The 21629-nt window shown below is 40.4% G+C and overlaps 1 protein-coding gene and 2 long non-coding RNA genes across 4 annotated transcripts in view; 1 reads left to right on the top strand and 2 right to left on the bottom strand.

Moving 5' to 3' along the window:
* LOC308105742 overlaps positions 1–8423 on the top strand; it is a 29701-nt gene extending 21278 nt beyond the window's left edge. Inside the window, exons 2-4 of one of the 2 annotated variants that reach the window (XR_013934933.1) lie at positions 7745–7811; positions 7955–8171; positions 8295–8423. This is a non-coding gene — a long non-coding RNA (uncharacterized lncRNA). The remainder of the gene's footprint in view (positions 1–7744; positions 7812–7954; positions 8172–8294) is intronic. The other variant, XR_013934934.1, reaches the window with a different exon arrangement.
* On the bottom strand, positions 77–1417 carry LOC308105960. Its single transcript, XR_013934947.1, has 4 exons — positions 1328–1417; positions 1114–1215; positions 899–1000; positions 77–779 (listed from the first exon to the last, which is right to left on the bottom strand). It is a non-coding gene; the product is annotated as an uncharacterized lncRNA (long non-coding RNA).
* A 6320-nt stretch (positions 8424–14743) lies between the features above and the next one.
* lss (lanosterol synthase (2,3-oxidosqualene-lanosterol cyclase)) overlaps positions 14744–21629 on the bottom strand; it is a 74339-nt gene continuing 67453 nt past the window's right edge. Inside the window, exons 21-22 of the mRNA XM_080412960.1 lie at positions 15859–15937; positions 14744–15258 (exon numbers count right to left, since the gene is read on the bottom strand). Coding sequence (XP_080269086.1) covers positions 15121–15258; positions 15859–15937 — 217 coding nt within the window. The 3' untranslated portion in view covers positions 14744–15120. The remainder of the gene's footprint in view (positions 15259–15858; positions 15938–21629) is intronic.

Below are 21629 nucleotides of genomic sequence, written 5' to 3' on the forward strand. Positions count from 1 at the left end.
TCAGTCTCCATGTCTCTCTCTCTCTCTCTTTCACTGGCCCCGTGTTATCGCTGCTTGCAGCTATATTGATGTTTGTAGTTGCTGTATGTTTGTGATCTTTTCCTTAAGTGTTTTGGCCTTTGTACAAATATTTCAGTACAGTCTATTATGCATGTTGCTTTGGGATAATTTACACTGAAACAGGAAGGCATTATTCTTTTGAGAGTATCTCTGGGCAACCACGCAATCACCTTTTCCCTCATAAACCTAGCAAGTTTTGGTCTCCAAAGTGAAAAGATGTTACATGCTGAGCTCCTGCTTTCTCCAAATCGTTTACCCAAGTCTGTGAACATCAAACAAAGACGTAGCCTCATTAAAACAAGTAAGAGCTGGTCGTGGACTGCTAAATAGGTAATCTTTGGAGGTGGGAGAAAATCTATGAGGGCATGCAAAAGCTGCCAAAAACTTTCAATCCCTATGCCTGTGTAAAATTTGGAATCTTTGTCATCCAGGTCATATGCTGACAATGATGGTGTAGGATCAGTTTGTGTTGCCCTGTTGCGCCTTGTCTTGGTAGTTGAGTAGTTGTGCTCAGTAGGCCTATCGGGCCACTGGGTGCCGATGTCACGCTTCACAGCCAGAGGCATGACATTTTCCACATTGGATGTGGTGTCTTCAGGTGCTGACGTGGTGTCTTCGGGTGCTGATGTTGTGTCTTCAGGTGCTGCTCTTAATGTGTTGCTGCTTAATGGCTGAGGGCATCTTCTCTTAGGGGGGGCTGTACCAGACTGCATTCTCCCCTATGAAAACAAAAGAAAAACAAACAGTGCTTACATTTGTTTTACTTATTTTCTAAATAAATTAAACAACATGTTGAACCAAAAACAATCATTTTGAAGGGGAAAAAGATCTAACGTACGTGATAGACATTTTCCACATTGGATGTGGTGGCTTCAGGTGCTGCTCTTAATGGCTGAGGGCATCTTATCTTAGGGGGTGCTGTACCAGACTGCATTCTCCCCTATGAAAACAAAAGAAAAATAGCTTAATTTTTTTTTACTTATTTTCAAAATAAATTAAACAACATGTTGAACCAAAAACAATCATTTTGAAGGGGAAAAAGATTTAACGTACGTGATAGACATTTTCCACATTGGATGTGGTGGCTTCAGGTGCTGCTCTTAATGGCTGAGGGCATCTTATCCTAGGGGGCGCTGTACCAGACTGCATTCTCCCCTATGAAAACAAAAGAAACTGTGCTTACATTTTTTTATTTACTTTCAAAATAAATTAAACAAGACGTCGAACCAAAAACAATCAAATTGAAGGGGAAAAAGATCTAACGTACGTGATAGACATTTTCCACATTGGATGTGTGGCTTCAGGTGCTGCTCTTAATGGCTGAGGGCATCTTCTCTTAGTGGGGGCTGTACCAGACTGCCTTCTCCCCTATGAAAACAAAAGAAAAAGAAACTGCTTAAATTTGGATGTGGTGTCTGCAGGTGCTGCTCTTAACTCATTTAGTGCCATTGACGCCTTTTGGCGGCTGTTTTCAGTGCGCCATTCATGCCAATGACGCCTTTTGGCGGCTCTAGGTTTTATTAATCTAAACACTAGAGGGCCCTCTTCCCCAACCTGTCACTTAATATGGGGCTGCTGTGATGAAAGGAACCAAATTTATAAGGGTCAGAGTGACCCCATGATCATAACAATGTATGTAGGGTTAGGGTAACCCTAAATAAGAACTAAAAATAAAAAAGTTTGTTTGGTGCTTCTGTGACAGATCATATATAAACATTCGGCAATCAAAGGGAACGTGAAATCACACCATCAACCACGTGATCTAAACAACTGCTTTGAGGTTTCTAAGATCAAAGAAAACCCAACATCAGGCCATGCCACCTAACCAAAACAGGCGAGCCACCTAACCAAAACAACTTAGTTTGGGCTTTTGTGATCAAAGGAACCCTGAAATCGCCATCATCCACGTGATCAAAACAAAAGTCTATAAAGGAGAGTGGCGTACGTTACCTGATCGTGGGCGTAGGTAAGAACAGAGAGAGAAGCAGTCATTTTGAGAGAGAGAGAGAGATTATTGATAGTATTGAGTTTGAGTTGAGAAGTAAGTGTAGCCATCCATAGTGTAGAAGTAGCCGTTGTAGTGTATAGTCATCCATAGTGTAGTTGTAGTGATCCAGTAAGTAGATATAGCCATCCATAGTGTAGTTGTAGTGATCCAGTTGTAAGTATATTCATCCATAGTGTAGTGTAGTAGTAGTGTAGTAGTAGGCTAGTGATCCAGCTAGTAGTCTACGCCCAACAACATGCCGAAGGAGCTAGCGAAGACAACGCGCGGCTCCGGTCGCACACGCCGTCCTCCACGACGTTTTGTGGACAATCCTGTCCCTGGGTCCCGTTCAGCTCCACGGTCCAGGGCGGCCCCAGGGCCCAGTATGGCTCCAGGTCCAGGATCGTCTCGCCAGCGTACCCTGTTCGAAACGATGCCGCTCCTTCGTCCCGTCGTGTCCGATCCTTTAGACACGGGATCAGACCTCTCTGAAGGCGAGGACGACGAGGAGGAGGGTGTTGTTGAGCAACACACTTCCCCGCCGCCCGTGGGACTCGCTTCCCCGGGGGATCCTGAGTGTGGCCAGCATCGGTTCCGCCAGGCCCCGTCGCAGTGAGAGAGTGACCAGTCGACGTGAATATGTGGAGAGTCCATATAATTCACAAGCGTCTGTGTCCGATTTGGAGATGGACGAGGACGAGGAGTGGGTCCCGATGAGAGAGGATAACGGTGAGTGTATTGCTATGCAGTAGGAAGTCTAGGAACCACATGTTGTTGCTCACGGACATGTTACTGTGTGCACCTACTACTGAGCTTGTAGATCTGCTATCAAATATACAAGCAGGCGCACAGCCGCACACACATGTCCGGGTAAATCTATCCTTCATTGACTCAATAATAATTCAGTAAGAAGACATTTTTATCGTGTTTGAGGTGAAATGAAATGAATGTATTTATATGTACTAGCTTGTAGATCTGCTATCAAATATACAAGCAGGCGCACACACATTATGTGTATAAGAAGATATTGTTATATATTTACTAAATGCCCTTTTGTGTACTGTGGTTTTAGACGCAGCTTTGGAGGAGAGGCGCCCTCTGTCTGAACGGCCTGAACCCTCTCTCATGCAGCTGTTATGTGATGACAGTGGTGACAGTGGTAAGAATTTTCACTTTTCTAACCAAAAAAATGGAAACAAGCCATAGGCTTTCTTGGGTTCTAAATCCTCTTAGCTGACCTTGTATTGAAATGTGCTTTTTTTGCAAACTGCTAAAATAAAGTATTCAATAAATCAATCAAATCAGATACATTTTCACAACCCAAGCCAGCTTGAAACAAGTGGACAAATAAATGTGTATCCTATATGATTGTTCAATGCTTTATCATTTACTAAAAATCCACACAGCAACTGTAAAAAGTCTCTCATTCATTCTAAAAGTGTCTAAAGGCCTGGCCCAGAGACAGTGTAAATACTTGATTTGATTTTGTGTACATATATTTATCATAACCATTTGATATTGTATTGTGATTTCAGATACTGAGCCGAGGGATGCACAGTCCTGTTTCATTGCTACACCACCTGTTGGCAGAGCAAATCGAGGTGAGAACAAAAAGTGTATTTTTTTGCACATCACATTTGCCACGCAAATAAAAAAATTTATTGTATGGTAAATGCATGTATTATGTATTTTATGGTAATTATGTATTTTATGTATTTTTGTAATGTACAGGTCGACCACAGCAACAGAAGGGGCGTGGGCGTGGGCGTGGGCGTGTGCGTGGTGACCTGGATGAGGACTGCTGGTATGGCATGGATGAGAAGGATTGGCATCCAGAACATATTCCGTTCACTGCGACGCCAGGACTTCTCAATGCTGCTGCTGATTTGGAGTCAGATCAACCATTCGACGTCCTGGAGTTATTCCTGACTGATGAGCTGCTTCAAATCATAGTTGATCAGACGAACATGTATGCAGAACAGTCCATTCAGAAGATAAAGGACATGTACCCACATTCTAGAGTACACACTTGGACAGATGTCACAGTGGAGGAACTAAAAGCATTCCTAGGGCTCTTGTTTCTCACTGGAATAATTCTCAAGCCTGAGTATCAGATGTACTGGTCAACGGATGAAGTGATGTCGACCCCCTACTTCAGCAAGACCATGGCCAGAAACAGATTTCAGCTCCTACTGAGATTCCTGCATTTCACTGATAACACAGCACCAGTGCCACTGCTGCCACCTAATCGCAGAGACAAAATGTTCAAGATCCGCCCTATTTTGGACTACCTGGTCACAAAATTCCAGGAACTTTACCAGCCAGATGTCAACATCTCAATTGACGAAGGAACTTTACTGTGGCGAGGAAGGCTTTCCTTCAGAGTGTACAACCCCCAAAAGCCGATACGATATGGAATAAAGTCATACATCCTCTGTGACTCCGAGACCGGCTATTGCTACAATCTGCGGCCATACTGTGGTAAGGCACAAAGTGTTTGCCTAGCACAAACGGTGACCTCTCTCCTAGATGGCCTTTCAGGTTTTGGATACCATCTTTATATGGACAATTATTACAACTCAGTGAAATTGTGCCATAAGCTCCTGACCATGAAGACCCACGTGTGCGGTACACTGAGGAAGAAACGAGGCGAACCACTGGCCATACGCAATGTGTCCACTTCTGACCTGCCCGTGGGGGAAAGGCTTGCGCTTCACCAGGCCGGGGTGATGGTCGTAGCATGGCGGGATACAAATGTGGTCCGAATGGTGACGACACTCCACCCAGATGAGATGGAAGAGACGCGGGTGTGGCAGAGAGGCTGTAGAGAGAGGGTGCCAAAAATGAAGCCGGCTTGTGTTGTGGAGTACAATGCCGAAATGAATGGCGTTGACAAAATGGATCAGAACATAGCCTATTACCCGTTCACGAGAAAGTCCAGCAAATGGACCAACAAATTTGTTGTGTACATGTTCCAAATATGTGTTTACAATGCCTTTGTACTGTACAGAGCCAAACAGCCACAGGGCAAATACAACACAATGTTGACCTTCATGGACAGTATCATCAAGGCATGGACCGCCCCAAGACGACCTGCACGGGATCCTAGGGTGCCACACCTTGACCCTCAGACCAGGCTGTCTGCCAACATGAAAGGCCATTTTCCTGTTCGGCTTAGGGCGACCCCCCGTAAGCAGCGACCAGGGAAACGCTGCAGGGTCTGCTCAAAAAACGAGCTGCGGAGGGAGACCAAGTTCTACTGCAAAGCCTGTAAAGTGCCCCTGCATAAGGGGGAATGCTTTGCACTGTATCACGCAAAGCTGAGCCTTGCTGACTAAAACTATGAAAACACTGGAAAAAGAACCACTTTACTTTTTTTTTTTTTTTTGTAATTTGTTTGAAAAATAATAATATCAATACATCTGATGTCACTGAGGTCTAAAATAAAAGGCTAAACAGTGATTTCTGCTTCAGAGAGTTTCCTACACTAAATTGCATTTATCTCAGGTTTTTCTTTCTAAAGGGCTGTTTTTGGTGAAACCAAGCTGTATTCATCTGCCGATAACTACAGAACGGAACATGCTAGCAACTCACTTTTTTTTTTTTTTTTAAAGTAGAGAGTCTAATCTTTATTTTGAGATATTGTTTATTGTTTTTGTCATAGCACAAAATATTCAAAATATTCTTGAAAGATGAGTAAAAATGCTGAAAATACTGGCACAGGGATCAACAAGCTTGAAATAAGTCTGGCACTGAATGAGTTAATGTGTTGCTGCTTAATGGCTGAAGGCATCTTCTCTTGGGGGGGGGCTCTACCAGACTGCATTCTCCCCTATGAAAACAAAAGAAAAAGAAACAGTGCTACATTTTTTTTTTTGTTCAAAATAAATTAAACATGTTGAACCAAAAACAATCAATTTGAAGGGGAAAAAGATCTAACGTACGTGATATTTATATCCGAGTTGCAAAACTGGATATGGGTGTTCAATGGTTGGCCTACCATCTGGGAAGTGTACTCCACAAACCTTAAGATGGAATAAAGAAAATGAATAGTAAATACTGGTACCACATATAACTCAACAATACATAAACTATTGTCCACTAAATAGTTTCATGTCATAGACTTTCATAGAAAGCTCATCAACATTCAGCCACTGTTGTGACTGAGTCAACAGTCACTCTGTTCATTTGGTTCCATTTACACCCTGACAGAGTTGTGTAGGTTGGGGCAACGTTTTATAAAATTGAAAATAATATATTATTTTATTATTATTATTATTTTCAACTCCACAGACCTTTTAAAAATGTTTACACTAAATGCATTTGTGTATCCCCTGTTACATAAGTGGCTGAATACAACATAAAAACAGTAGTGTTTGTGTTCATTAGACTGCCATAGTTTTACCAAATAAGGTACTATTTAATCACAATAACGCCACAGGTGGTTTATTTTTGCACACACAAGAGCAGCAGCTTAGCATACTACTAACAATGATTATTAACGTTAGCTGAACTTAGATAAGATAACATGTTTCAACCATGTAGCTCTGGTTCATAGCGTTAGAAGGAGTTCTCCTTAACGTCATGGTACTTTGCCCGCATACCAACGGGATCGCAGGCTGCTCAGCCTCTCGTCTCGAGTAATACAAAATGCACTTTGGCTACTCACCAAAACAAACAGTTTTAAGATGTTGAAAACATACTCTACTTAGTGGGAACACTTGGAGCCCCCCACCTCACGTCTAGAATATTTCACCGGAAGGAAAAAAATGTTTTAGTTACTCCACCGCGCCCCCTACAGATCTGGTCAATGGAATATTTCCATTGACCAGATTTTTCCTTCGGTTAAATACTTTATTTTCTGGGCAAAAAGTGTATTTTAGACGTGAGGTGGGGGGCTCAGAGTGTTCCCACTAAGGAAAGTAGGCTTACAACATCTTTAAACCGTCTTTGTTTTGGCGACTAGCGAAAGTGTATTTTTTTGTTTTACTACAGAGGAGAGGCTGTGCTACCGCGGGTGTTCGGGCAAAGGCTAGAAGGTCCCATAGCGTTAAGGAGAACTCCTTCTGACGCTGTGGGCCAGAGCTAGGGCTACTCAGCAGCTGCTGCATGCTAACATTAAGAGTGAGTAACTAACCAAAAGTTTCCAAAACTTACCACGCTGTTCTTTGTGGGAACAAAGTCCTTTAAGTTCACATTTTGTATCCACTTTTGGCGAACATCTTGGTCCTCTCCACTCTCACGCCCAGGGAATCTGTGCAAGCCATAGGGCCTGAGGCACAGACAGTTGTCATGAACTTTAGGCTTGTGTGTTTCACATTCCGTTTCTCTCCAAAGTTGCATTTGTCCACTGCTGTTGGAGCAGCCATAAACAACACAAGTGCGTCCCGACTTTCTGTACATCTTTAGTTAGTAGTAAAAAGCAGGTAAAAAGAGTAACTTGAGCAGTCAGTGACTTCAGCTGACCCGACACCGCACTCACCGCACTAGCGGCTGACTGTTTTGACACCGCAGCAATGGCGGCGGGGGGCGGAGTTATCCTACAGGGAAGCGCTCCGTGGATTCGTGTATAGATAACTCTATGCTGGTGGGAGCTGTGCTGTTAGATTTGTTTGTTATTTTGTCCTTTTTATTTTGGGAGTATTGTCATATTCGTTCATTACAATAATATACATCTGGCCTAATTATCTTCCCCAGGTGAATCACTGCCCAGTGCCCATAGCTAAGACAGTTTTGACAGCCCCTCTACACACCCCAACACCAGGTAAATTTAAATGCTATGTTAATTGATTTAAGCCCAATGTTAAATATATATATTGTAGATGGAAATTACAGCCTGTATCGGTATTAATGTCCAAACAAAACCTTAAGAGTTTTCTAATTCCTTCATTTCTTTTTCTGCGGTAGATCTTGACAAAACTCCGGTCAGCCGTAAAAGAGGAAGAACTGCACAAGGTACCTACATGAATGATTAACATTTTAAATATCAGGAATTTCATTTTGACAGTTTTTGTTTGTTTGTTTACCCGCCTGCATTATCGTTGGGACTACTACTACTACGCTTTAGGTCCTCTAGAAGAAATGAGTGTAACAGAACGTTTAGCCGGAAGATTAAAATAAAAAGGTATTCAAATATATTACGTATTTCAACAACAGTACATCTACTGTGGGGGCCTTACTCCTAAACAGAAAAAACTTGGACAGCATATATCATACATGACTTGATGGTGTATGTTTTCACACCCAGCAGAATATTGAAGCTACACACCGGTCCAAATCAGATCCTGAACTACACAAGGTAACTTTCAATTGACTGTAGCAGTGAGCAAAATGGGTTGCAATGGGGGTTTTCTCTCCCCCAACAGTGAAGCTGTAATCTGGGCCAAGAAAATGTCTGGAATCATACTCCACCTTTTAATTCACTATAACAGTAATCCTCAATGGTGATGTTGCTCCCAGGAGAAAGTCACAGGATTCCAAAAGGTACATTTTGATAAAGTTTGGAAGTCATCTTACTCTGGCAAAGATTTAATTGGGGAGAGATAATGATGTTGAACTTGAAAACAAGTAATGTTGTTTATTAAGATCTGCACCAGCCAAAGTATAGCCTCACATTCTAAATCACAGGCATTCTAAATCACATGGTTTGTTTATTTCAGTTTCCCATGTCGGAGAAAAGTAAGAATGGAAGTATTATCACTTTCCACTGTGTTAGTGTATTATTTCTGTTTCATATCAACATAATTGTCTTCATTGCAGGTTGGCTGAGTGTGCCGTTTTTCTTTTTGCAATTTAGCTTCACGTTTTCTTTTTGTTTCAGACTTCACCAATGGCCTGATGAGTCCTTTCTGCTTGCATGGACAGCAGGAGAGAGCTTTCAAAAGCACTGCCTTCTATCTAGACTGTCATCAATGGTAAAAATAACTTTGTCAGTGCTAGTTATTTGTTGATTGCTTATTCACGTTGTACTAGATAACCTCTGTAATGTCTACTGTCAGTCTGAGAGCTATTTGTTATTGATTTGACTGCAGAAGCCGTTCAGAAGACATTAAGAGAGACAATGGAGAACCTGGTCAGCGCTGCCATCTCTGACCAATTCAAGCAGGCGCCTGGTAGAAGTGGTGGAGGGGGTTACAAGAAGAGGAGGGCAACGCCTTGAAGCAAATCCAATGTTATTATTTGATCAAAACATTTTGTTAAGACTTGTCTTTTCTTGTTGTTTAAAGCATTAAGAGGTGCAGAAATTAAAGAACGATTGTACAAGCTTTGGCATGTTTTTTTGTTGAAATATGTATTGTGATTGAAATTACAGTTGAAGGATAGTTATGTTCAGAGTAGATCAATGTTAACATTAAGAAAAAATATTGTATCCAGTGGTACAATAAAGAGTAGCATGACATTAGTGTCACACTGCAACCTATTTAAAAGATCCAGAAAGATAACAACATAATGTAAACAAATTATCAGAACATCGGGACTACACTACTACCAAGGTAAGCAAAACAGGTAAAATTTGGTCCATCAGGTAGTTTTTGTAGAGAACCTGGATCTGCATTAAAATTGAGGCATTTAAATGCATTAATATAGGTTTCTTGTGAATAATTTGATAGATCTTAAAAGGTATATAATGCCTGCAAGTTGTTTAGATGTTATTTAAACATCTGGATTTAATTATAAGTATATTCATATCCTTAAAATTAAATAGACGTTTACATGACGTCTAAACAACGTCTATATAGTCTATAACTGGGTTTAACCCACTGAGCATTTTTTGGGCTATTAGACGTCTAAATAACGTCTAGGCTAAATCCGGTTTATGAGTGCCTAGACGTTCTTTCAACGTAATTTAAACGGTTATATATTTATATCTAGCCATTCAAATGACGCTGAAACAACGTCTAGCCTAGGTTTAGAGACGTTGAAAAAACTTTCAATTTTAGACCACTCATAAACCGGATTTAGACTAGACAGCTAGGTGACGTTTGAACGTCATTTAGACGGCTAATAGCCCGAAAAATGCTCAGTGGGGTATTGGTATCAAAATGTACTTAAAATACCAAAAGTAGAAAGTGAGCTCATTATTAGACCCTCCAGAAAAACGCGGGCAAAAATCCTTGATTATGCAGGCTAAAACTCTTGATTATGCGGGCTAAAATCCTTGATTTTGGGATGAAATATGCAGATTTTTTTGCAATTTTATGCAGTGAAATTGCGGGAAGTTGCGAAATATGCGGAAAGTTGTGAGATATGCGGCAATGCGAAATATGCGATATGGGAAAAGTTGTGAAATATGGGAAAAGTTGCGAAATGTGCGGAAATATGCGATGCGCATATTATGCGATGCAATGCGCATATTATGCAATGCGATGCAGCCTTTTTTTTTAAACGTTACCCCCGCATAATTATGCGCCATTTTGCTGATTATGCGGTAAATTCTGCGATCGCATTTTTCTGGAGGGTCTACATTATGCAGAATGTCCCATTTCAAGTTTTCAAATGAGTAAATCTTTTGAAAATAGCAGATCTACAAGCTCACAATGTGTTGCAAGGCGACACGTTGTGAGCTTGTAGATTGGCTACTTTCAAATAGCCGAATTATATAAGGCAGAATGTGGTTAATGTATGTTTTGTAATAATCATCAAGTTCTGAAAAGTAACTAAAGTTTTCAAATAATTGTAATGGAGTAAAAGTACAATACGTGCCTCTGAGATGTAGTGGAGTAGAAGTAAATGTAGTGTGTGTGTGTGTGTGTGTGTGTGTGTGTGTGTGTGTGTGTGTGTGTGTGTGTGTGTGTGTGTGTGTGTGTAATAAAATTTAGGGAAGTTGTGGAAAACCACAGGAAACCACAGGCCCCAAGTCACAGTGCAAGTGAGATACAGACACTTTCTAATGACATAAAGATGGGGTAAACTAATGGCAAGATAATAATAGTTAAACAGTGGAAAGTGAGAATTGAATAAGTGTATATCTTTGGGTAGGAGTAATTAAAATCGATGGTCAGTTAGTTACTAAGCTAGTTACTATAACTAATATCATTTTGTAGTGACTAACTGGATGACCTTTTGGTTAGAGAAACATGTGATGTAATCAAGTGAGAACCGATTGAACTGTGAGAAATAGAGTATGATGTGTAGGAGGAAGTAAGGAGGCCGTAGGTATACTAAGAGCTACTGTAGTCCTATTAATTTGACTAGCGCCAGTTTAAAGGACTGAAAACTATACACATAGCAAGCCATAGACACTGATCTGCTTATTATAAGTCATAAATAGTTTATGTTCTTATATATTATATCTGAATATTGTTGTCCTCATTGTGCAATGTCTGAGGGGGTTGAGCAGACATTTACCAAATGGTTTGAGGAAATGTATTGGTAGCCTTGTGAAACAGTTAGGGGGGAATTAAACTGAAGGTAGGTGGAGCATCAGTATGGCTAGCGGTGCTAGGTGGGGAAAGACGACATTAATTTCCAGTAAAGATCACCCCTGTGGGGACGGACAAATGTTAGGATAGGTAAATGAGCTAGAGCAGGGCTACTCAACTTAAGATGGCTCAGGGGCCACTCAGCAAAATACCAAAAGTCCAAGGGCCGCAAGCTAAAAATGTCGGTCCAATTTTGGATTTTTTGATTTTGTAACACACTACACACTGTTATTGTTATATATCATATTCTTTTCACTGTACCTGTCTATTTTGTGTGTATGTCTGTTTGTTTTTGAAAAAAAAGGAAGCAACCCATATATTTGATCGGAAATGTATATTTTTATCCTGTGCTTCACAATAAGTTGGACCATGACGGGCCGCAGAGATGCTGCGTTGGGGCAGCATGCGGGCCGCGGGTTGAGTAGCACTGAGCTAGAGGGAGGTGATAAGGGGCCGGGTCAAATTAGGCCCTTAAAATACCATGCATAGAGGGACATTTCGGCTCTTGCGCGCTGAAGTTAGATACCTATTCATCTGTTAAGAGTAGGCTTAGTCATGTCACCCAGAATAGAGCCCTTAGTCTCCTGAGTTGTGCTGACATGGCAGGAAGGTACTTAAATAACAGACAGGGTCGTTACAATTAGCCAACTATTTTTGTGCACAATTGTAATAGAGCTTAGTCACTTAGAACTTAGTGATTAGTTGTAACTATGAGAGGATAGGATTGATCACCTTATATCCCCTCTGGTCCAAAGGACAACAGGTAGAAGGTTAGGGAAAGTATGGGAAGTTATTGATTTGATTATCAGGGTTTTTCAAATGACATTTAGATTGAATAATTGAGGTTAACCACTGAGCTACATCCTTGTTCAACAGTTAAAGTCAGGGTGTGTGCATCTAAGGAGTTTATGGGTACCTCTAACTGCAATAATTTAAAACAAAACCTTGGATCTAGCCAATTTAATTAGATTCAAAATACCAAAACCAGTAACCAAAATAACATGCACGCAATATATAGGTTAGCGGACATTAAATATGGTGATTATAAGTATTGATTTAGGACCAAAATTACAAGTGAATATTGCTCAGAAAAGGCAACTTTTTGCTATTTCCGCCTATTTAAGGCCTTATATAAAAGACTGCTGATTCACAATAGAACCGAATTGGCATTCTGATTAATATTGTTTTGGGATGTAGGGACACTACCTGTAGACCATCTGTGCAAGTATGATCTAAAAATATTTTTTTCCCCTGGTACTGTAAGTCACTTCATGGATGAATTTCATGACTTTTGCAGTAAAAGTCAAACTTGGGACCATCCATTGATCATGAAGATATGAAAAATCTATGTCATGTTTTGTTCTCTCAAAAACTAAGGCTCTTTTTGAGGGTTTGTTCCTGCACTAATAGATGACATCATAGATCTTCATATAGGGGTATAAAAGACACGCATATGCACGCACGTCGCACACGCACACGCACACGCACACACAGTCCCCAGCAAAATGAGTATAGCATCAAAACCAGTTTAACAACTTTAACCTTTGAAGTACACGATCACAACACCAGAGGCAGCTCCACGGATCATGTTCAACCTTTTGGCACAACAAAGGGAATGAACTCGTTCTCATGCTATTCAACAAAAATGTGGAATGCCCTACCAAAAGGAGTAAAGGAGTGTAAAACCCTACTCACTTTCAAAACTGCCCTAAAGAAACACCTTCAGGAGGCTGCAATTCCAAACAGGCCCCTGTCATAACCTAAAAAATTGCCGATCTACAAGCTCACAATGTGGTAAATCTGCTTGTAGATCGGCTATTTTCAAACAATCTTGAATTTCTTCATATATTTTTGAGACATTTTATTTATTTATACATTCTTATCCCACGATTTTGTAACCCAATTTTTTACACCCAGTGCCAATTGTCTATGTAATCCTGGGCACTACCTTCCCTCTGCCAACCTAGGGAGGCCAGGGCAGAGCTCATGCCTCCTTCAATGCATGAGAGCCAACTGACCTTCTTGTCACCTGACAGGGGAGAGTTTCCCTGGTTGGACGTAGCGCGTGGAAGGAACACCTTATTCAAACCAGTTCCTTTCCCCTCCATCAGGCACCCCGGCTGGCCAGGGGGAGGCAGTATAGTGACCAGGATTACTACATGTTTTTGGGAGGGTATTAACTACCCTAGAAGACACGGGGAGAACATGCAAACTCCACACAGAAAGGCCCTTTCACCAACCCCACCTAAGGTATTGGCACTGATGACGCGGAGGAGAGAACACGCCCCCAGCGCCCCCTGCGGAAATCGAACCCAGGATCTTCTAGCTGTGAGGCGACAGCGCTGCCGACTGCGCCACCGTGCCCCCATATTTTAACACACAAAACTTGCATGGCGGTCTCTCCCTGCCACACAATATCTTCAGATGGACAAGTACTGTACATGTAATTCGGGGTCCTTGAGCAGACATGAAAACATTTGAGAACCACGTGGTTTAAACAGCATGACGGAAGGGAAGCTCAAATAAACAACTGCACTTTAGAAACAAGCCCCTAAAAAAAGCAACCCGCAACCACCAATATTTACAAGCGACTTTACAGAAAAACAAGCCCAAAGTCGCTTATAATAAGCGGACATGGCAACACTGGCAAGTGAGGCTCTCTATAGAGTACAGAAGTCCTGACTTCACTCGTTCATCCCTGGTTCGTAAAGTAATTTCTCTATGGAGAATAACATTGGGTCGTCTTAGAATCGTCTCATATAAGAATTGTGGTCCAAAAATAAACAAACTGTCCCGGCGATATTGTCAGGGAGGAGGTTCTGTATCGTGTATGATAGTCAGTCACTTATATTTGATAGTCTGTTTCTGGCGAAAATGTAACTAATTCGGCGGAAGTAACATTATCGTTTTCTCACCGTCAGTTGATGCTTCATATCCATAAGAGTCGAACTGCCGGGATCAATTGTTTATTTTTGGAACACATTTCTTATTTGACGCGATATTAAAGACGTCTATGGGGATTCAGAACGGGGGTGGAAAACCGCGACCCGGGTAGGATGTGTAAATTACGCCAGACTTCGGTGCTCTATAAGGTTAGGGTGCAGTTATAGGGTTAAGGTGCAGATATAGGGTTAGGGTACAGCTATAGGGTTAGGGTGCAGCTATAGGGTCAGGGTGCAGCTTTAGGGTTAGGGTGCAGCTATAGGGTGCAGCTCTTTAGAAACCTCAGTGAAATGATAGTGTTCACATAGAAAAACAAGACAGCAGAAAACAATGATGTGTCAAATGTCCTCTTTTATTTTATTACATATATCTTCTTTTATTTTCCTAAACCGATTATTTGACAAAAGGCAGAAATCATTCAGAAAGTTCATAAGCTGGTCCACTTCTACGTATAATTACTTTGTAGACTATTCTACGTATAATTACTTTGTAGACTATTCTACGTATAAGCCCACCCACCTGACCACTTAGTGTACGATACATGAAAAAACGTAAAGCCAGAACAAGACACTGTGATATTATGCGAGAAATGAGGACCGACCCAACCCCAACCCAACCGACCCAACTCAACCCAACCCAACCCAACCCAACCCAACACGTCGGGTTCGGTCAGAGATCTCAATACTCCAACGATGAGCCCTTGACCATTTAGGAGGTGAAAGGTGAGGCCAGGGCCCGGTCTGGGTAGAGCTTGTGGAAGCGGCCCAGGGCCCAGACGGGGAAGACGTTCCGATACGACGTGTAGCTGATGGCACAGCTCTTGTTGAAAACTCCTGCGATGTTCTCCTGAAAACAATGCGTTTTTTTATTTTTGTAACTTTTCGTGACGCCTGTAGTGTTAAAGGGAGACTAGGTAACTTTGAGCCAAAAGTAAAAATATATTTATATATTTTTAATTTTGCTTTTTTTCCAGCTATCAGCCACTATATTATTATGCAGGAGTGTTTTCCTGCAGAAAGACACATCCCTCTGGCTGTATTTTGGTTTTGTTCCAGTGTTTTTGTTGACATTCCAATGTTTATATTGACATTCATCCCTTGCAGACACTGAAAAGTCTGTGTGGGGGGGGGGTGGGGGTGGGGGTGTGTACAAACACAGATCTGCGAAGTTACCTAGTATCCCTTTAAGTAACAGTAGGGGAGTAAGTTTCTGCCCAACAGCAACGATATGTAAACACATCCCACAATGCATCACAATGTGACGTGACAGAAAGATACAATACAGTGGTACATGCTTTATGCTGCTGGAATAACTGTAGAATACAGTGGTACAGTACAGTTTAATTATATAGAATATACAGTATATTTCAGTACAATACATTACAATATAAACAAAAACGTAACTTTTCTTTTTTTTTGTGTGTAACATTAGGAGGAAGGCACTCACCTGTGGCCAATCCCCATTGGGTAACTGCTTGTCAATCAGCAGTTGTACCGCCCTCTCAATGGCAGGTGTGTCTGGATGTCTATTAGACACACAACACAACACAACACAACACAACACATCTGTCAATCTAATGTTGTATTTATTTTTTATAATGTAATATTATGTATTTTATCATGTTTTTACTGAATGTAGTGTATCTTCTATGGACCCCAGGGTTAAGGTTAGGGTTAGTCACCGAGGTGTCAGCTAATGGGGATCCATTTAATAAACAATAAACAATAATAAACACAACACAACATATAATCACAACATAATATCATGCTCAGCGGATTTGACTGTGTGCAAGAAACTCCTCCCACTCCGACACCCTCATCAGCTATGCTGGTCACATTGTGGGTCCGTGCTAGTAGAGGTGACACTATACGCCTAATATAATATAATATAATATAATATAATATAATATAATATAATATAATCCACGATTAGAGTTTTGGAATTTAAGCTCACGATTCAATATTCGATTTTTATCAAATTTTAATAATTGACTCTTGATTTGTAGGAAAAACACCCTTTCTCGATAAATAACTTATTTGAATAAGAATTATAAATAACAAAAGAGAATCTAGAATAATAAAACGTTTCTTCTTTAAGAAGATTAGCTAACATTCTTTGAAAAGTTAGGTTTTTTTCCCATTCCAAGTGGCTACGACTGCCTTCCAAAGTTTCTGGGCCCTGGGTAGACAACCCGGCCTGGCGGAGATTGGCGGAGATCTGCGCTCTGAGGACGAGCACAGCACAGCGTTCTAGTAATACATCGCAGGCAACAAACTTATGCTCAAATGCGATCTGCTTTGCACTTTGTAACGTGGTTGTAGAACGCTGCTATAATGCTTAAATCCAGCGTTCTCCACCACTGAAAATGCTTGCATGTCACCGTGACTGTGCTCGTTATTTCTTGAGCGCGAGCCGCGGGTCGAATTATGTGGTAGTTTGGGGTTGGCTGTCATCTTTTTACCGGACAGATGGGTAAATGCAAGGTAATGCAGACTGTCTCCTAGTTTCTCTCTCTGTCAACTCGGCTGAGGCTTCCCTTTTCCCTGTGGGAAGCAGGAATGCACGGAATGTACAGAAGAACAGCAGCTTCCCTTGGACGCGCACATGTGGGGTAGTAACAATTGTAGCCTAGGTGAGAAACTTAGGGGTTAAAAAACCTTTAATTTGATGAGGACATCAAATCCTTTAGACGGGGGAGAGTGTAGCCCAGGTAGATAAGTCACTAGCTTCTTTAAGGGTTAAAATAAATTAGTCCAGGAAACTGAAAGTAATTTAGTTCAAAAAATAAGTGGTTAACCTGTTTGACTCCTTATAAAGCCTTAATATGAATAGATAACGCTTAGTTCACGTTTTACATTCAATATGGATATAACCAAATACCTTAATAACTGATAAAAGACTACAGAGTGTGGTTTTATGTTGTGTGAATGTGGGTATGAGTGGGTGCTGTGGATTGGATGTGAGGGGTTCCAGGTGGTATCACCTGCGGTCATTGGCCGTGGGGAAGAGGAAGAGGAGGGGAGCGAGAGGAAAGAGAGGTAGAGAGAGAGAGAGAGAGGAAGGACGGGAACGAAGAGAGACTGTTTGGAGAAAAAGAAAAGGAGAAATAAAAAGACTGAAATGTGAAGACGCTTTAGTACAGTTGTTGCTGAAGTTAAGAACAACTTGGGACACGCAAGTGTTGGTTTAAAAGACATCACTGTAACGTGCGTAAACACTGGGTACGAGTGTGTCAGTGTTTGCGAGCGGAGCGTTTGGTCAACTGGAGAACAACAACGCCATTGTCGAGACGTCGGCGTGGAAGACTGTTCCCTACCGGGAGTCCAGCTCCGCTGCCGTTTGAAACGTTATTTTTGAATTAATAGTCAGGGAGAGAGATAGGGAACCAGGGTTTTGAAAACAACTGAGGGGATTTTATCTGTGTTGCAATTTCGCTATATTATGACTGTTAAACAGGTATAGTTCATTGTTTTGGTCAAGTGTTTTATTTTGGGTAAAAGCAATTGGTTTGATAACATTTTTGAGTATTTTGGTTATTTGAGTATTGTGCTTACAGGTCTTGTTATGCAACTAGAAGGTACTGTTCCTGAAGAAACAGTGTGGGATCGCTAAGAATGTTGCTGGTATTGAGTATTGATAGTGTTAGTAGTGTTATAGGTTTGAAAGGTTTGAAAGGTTTGAAGGGTTTGAAAGGTTCAAAAGGTTTAAGGTTTGAAAGGTTTGAAAGGTTTGAAAGGTTCTAAAGGTTCTAAAGGTTTTAATGGTTTGAAAGGTTTGAAAGGTTCTAAAGGTTTGAAAGGTTCTAAAGGTTTGAAAGGTTTGAAAGGTTTGAAAGGTTTGAAAGGTTCTAAAGGTTCTAAAGGTTCTAAAGGTTCTAAAGGTTCTAAAGGTTTGAAAGGTTCTAAAGGTTCTAAAGGTTCTAAAGGTTCTAAAGGTTCTAAAGGTTTGAAAGGTTCTAAAGGTTTGAAAGGTTGTAAAGGTTCTAAAAGTTCTAAAGGTTTGAAAGGTTCTAAAGGTTTGAAAGGTTTGAAAGGTGTGAAAGGTGTGAAAGGTTTGAAAGGTGTTAAAGTATTTGTATTGTTATTTTGGGTTAAATTGGGTATGTTTACTCAATTTAAGTACTCTTAAGTATTGTTACTCAATGTATTTACTTTAAATTATTTTTAGTCACTTTATTTACTTTAAAGTATTTTTTACTAATTTTTACAACTTTTAAGTATTTTTACTCTTTTTATCAACTTTTAAGTATTTTTTACTATTTTTTTCAACTTTTAAGTATTTTTACTCATTTTGAGTACTTTTAAGTATTTTTACTCAATATAAGTACTCTTAAGTATTTTTACTCATGGTATTTACTTTAAAGTATTTTTAGTCACTTTATTTACTTTAAAGTAGCTTTTACTAATTTTTACAACTTTTAAGTATTTTTACTCTTTTTATCAACTTTTAAGTATTTTTACCATTTAAAAAGTGAAATATCTCTAAAAGTACAAATGATTTCAAAAATTCTAATGGTAGCCAATATGTCCTAAGTAGGCTGAACGTTATAGAGTTGGAACGGAGTTTCTAGCTAAAAGTATGAATTTCTCCATTGAAATGAATGGGAGTTTTTTAGAAGTAAAAAGTGAAATATCTCTAAAAGTACAAATTATTTCAAAAATTCTAATGGTAGCCGATATGTCCTAAGTAGGCCGAACGTTGTAGAGTTGGAACGGAGTTTGTAGCTAAAAGTATGAAGGACTAGTTAGGGGCCAAAAAACTGTACCAAAAACGTTGTTGAAGATAACAGTAGTGTGATCGCTTTAGCGATCCCACAATTACCCGTCGCTTGTTGCAGTTTCCGTTTTGGCCACACGGTGGTAGTAGTAGGACACTGCATTTGATGCTGCACTGTGCTGTTTTCTCACAGAGAGATTGGAGTGGATTTGGTATCACTATTCTGTTATTGCCAGTCCAAAAGAGATGGGTTCTTCTATACGTGTGATTATTTAAATATCTTTACAAGGGAATAACATTCAGTTTTGGTGGATTGTAAAAGTTTAATTTTGTTTATTCCTTTTGTTTTCACTATTTTCTTGGGATATTCTCTGCTGTAAAGCATATCGTCGGTGTCCAGCCGGGACCAGCTAACTCCATTTTCATTTTTTTTTTTTTTCATAAATCAACGCTATAGAGCACCGAAGTCCTGACGTGACTCGTTCATCCCCAGGTTTGCGGAAGTAATTTCTCTATGGAGAATAACATTGGGTCATCTTAGAATCGTCTCATATAAGAATTGTGGTCCAAAAATAAACACCGCGTGTCGGCGTTATTGTCAGGGAGGAGGTTCTTTATCGTTTATGATAGTCAGTCACTTATATTTGATACAGTCTGTTTCTGGCGAAAATGTAACTAATTCGGCGGAAGTAACATTAGCGTTTTCTCACCGTCAGTTGATGCTTCATATCCAGAAGAGTCAACCCGCCGGGGTCATTTGTTTATTTTTGGAACACAGTTCTTATTTGACGCGATATTAAATACGTCTATGGGATTCAGAACGGGGGTGGAAAACTGCGAACCAGGTAGACAAACAAAGGATGTGTAAATGACGTCAGACTTCGGCGGTCTATTGAACCCCCTCTACATCTGTGTAATTTTTTTTTAAATAATAACATATGAAAAGTATTAAAAAGCGCCTCTGACGAAAACTCCTAACTCCATTGGACCCTCAAACTGTCCGTCAAAAACAAACAACTCCCCCCTCCTCTCAGGCTCTCAGAGAAGCTCTGCTCTGTATGAGGGAGAAGATTTTTCAATGCTTTTGGGAGAACATAAACTGGGAAGAGAAGAGAATGTATGTGCAAGGTTTGATAGATGTCACCCCAGTAAAGAGGAGAAGGGTGTCTTCACAAAGGTCATCTGCTCGTGTTTTCTTTTTAAATGTTAATGGACAGAGAATGAGTGTGTGCAGGAGTTTGTTTCAAACATCGCCAAGAGTTCAAGGAGATCATGCCAAAAGACTTTCACAGCTTTTATGACAATCTAAAGCACTAAGAAACACCCACCACACACACGCAACACACAACACACAACAGTGTGATAATAAAATGTTGATAGGTATATGATAGGTAAATTCAACTGTGGTTGTTATTGTTAGTGCAGTAGGCTACAGATTTGATAGGCTACAGATTCTATTTTTCATGAATGTATTTTGTATTTATATGCCATTTATTTATTGTTGGTGTGCCATGATTGCTTTTGTTAAATACATGATTGAGTATTGAGGCAGAATTGTTTGTTGCACTCAACTGTAGAAGAACAACAGTGGTAACAGTTAGATCCATGGTTGTTTACAATGCATGTTAAAATAAAAGTTGTTTAAGTACAGAATTCAGCTTGATCTATACTTAGTATATGAGGATGGCGCTCACCATAAATAGCTTATCTCCAAGCTCACAATGCGTTGTGATGTGTTGTGAGCTTTGAGATCCATTGCCAGCTGTTCTTATCAATGATGGACAAAACCTCCTAACTCCACTTGCGCTGGATTTGTGTTTGGACAAAACTCCTAACTCCACTTGAGCTGGATTTGGGTAAAGTGGTGATAATATAATGACACATGCAAGTATCTGATAATATATAAAGTCACAATATCAAGTTTGATGAGGCACTATTGCTTTGTTTTAAAAATATAAGGTTTTCTTCATTTTCAGAGAAATTGATATTTTGTTTTTCATTTCCTGAACAATTACCATTTTGGATTTAGCTGATTCCGGCCGGACAGCAGAGATATGGTCAATTGCACATTGATATTTTTGTTCTATAATCACCCAACTCTTTTTGTACATTTTGTACATTGGTTAATAATGGATAATTCCAATGGGTTGGGAGGTGTTGGCAAGGGGATGGGTATTTCTATGCTTGGTTTTCCTGGCAGGGGGAGGGGCTTATTGTGTTGCTAATGTTCTGGGCCAGCTTCACCTTTGGGGGACAGGGAGGTGTCAGCCTTACTTCCGCTTTGTCGGATTGCCTTGAAACTTCAGCCACACCCTCTCTGAGGGGTGTGGATCTGTTCACTTCTGGTTTTACCCCCTACCTCACTATCAGGTATGACAGTGGACCTGCTGAAAGTGCATCACTGCTCGACAGCAGTGTAATAGCAGTGTTTAACACTTAAAATGGCCATTCTACAGTGACCATTGCTCTTTATCAGCGCAACATAGGACTAGGTTTGAAGG

This window comes from Gymnoscopelus braueri (genome assembly GCF_963280865.1).
Source record: "Gymnoscopelus braueri genome assembly, chromosome: 18".
NCBI classification, from domain to species: domain Eukaryota; kingdom Metazoa; phylum Chordata; class Actinopteri; order Myctophiformes; family Myctophidae; genus Gymnoscopelus; species Gymnoscopelus braueri.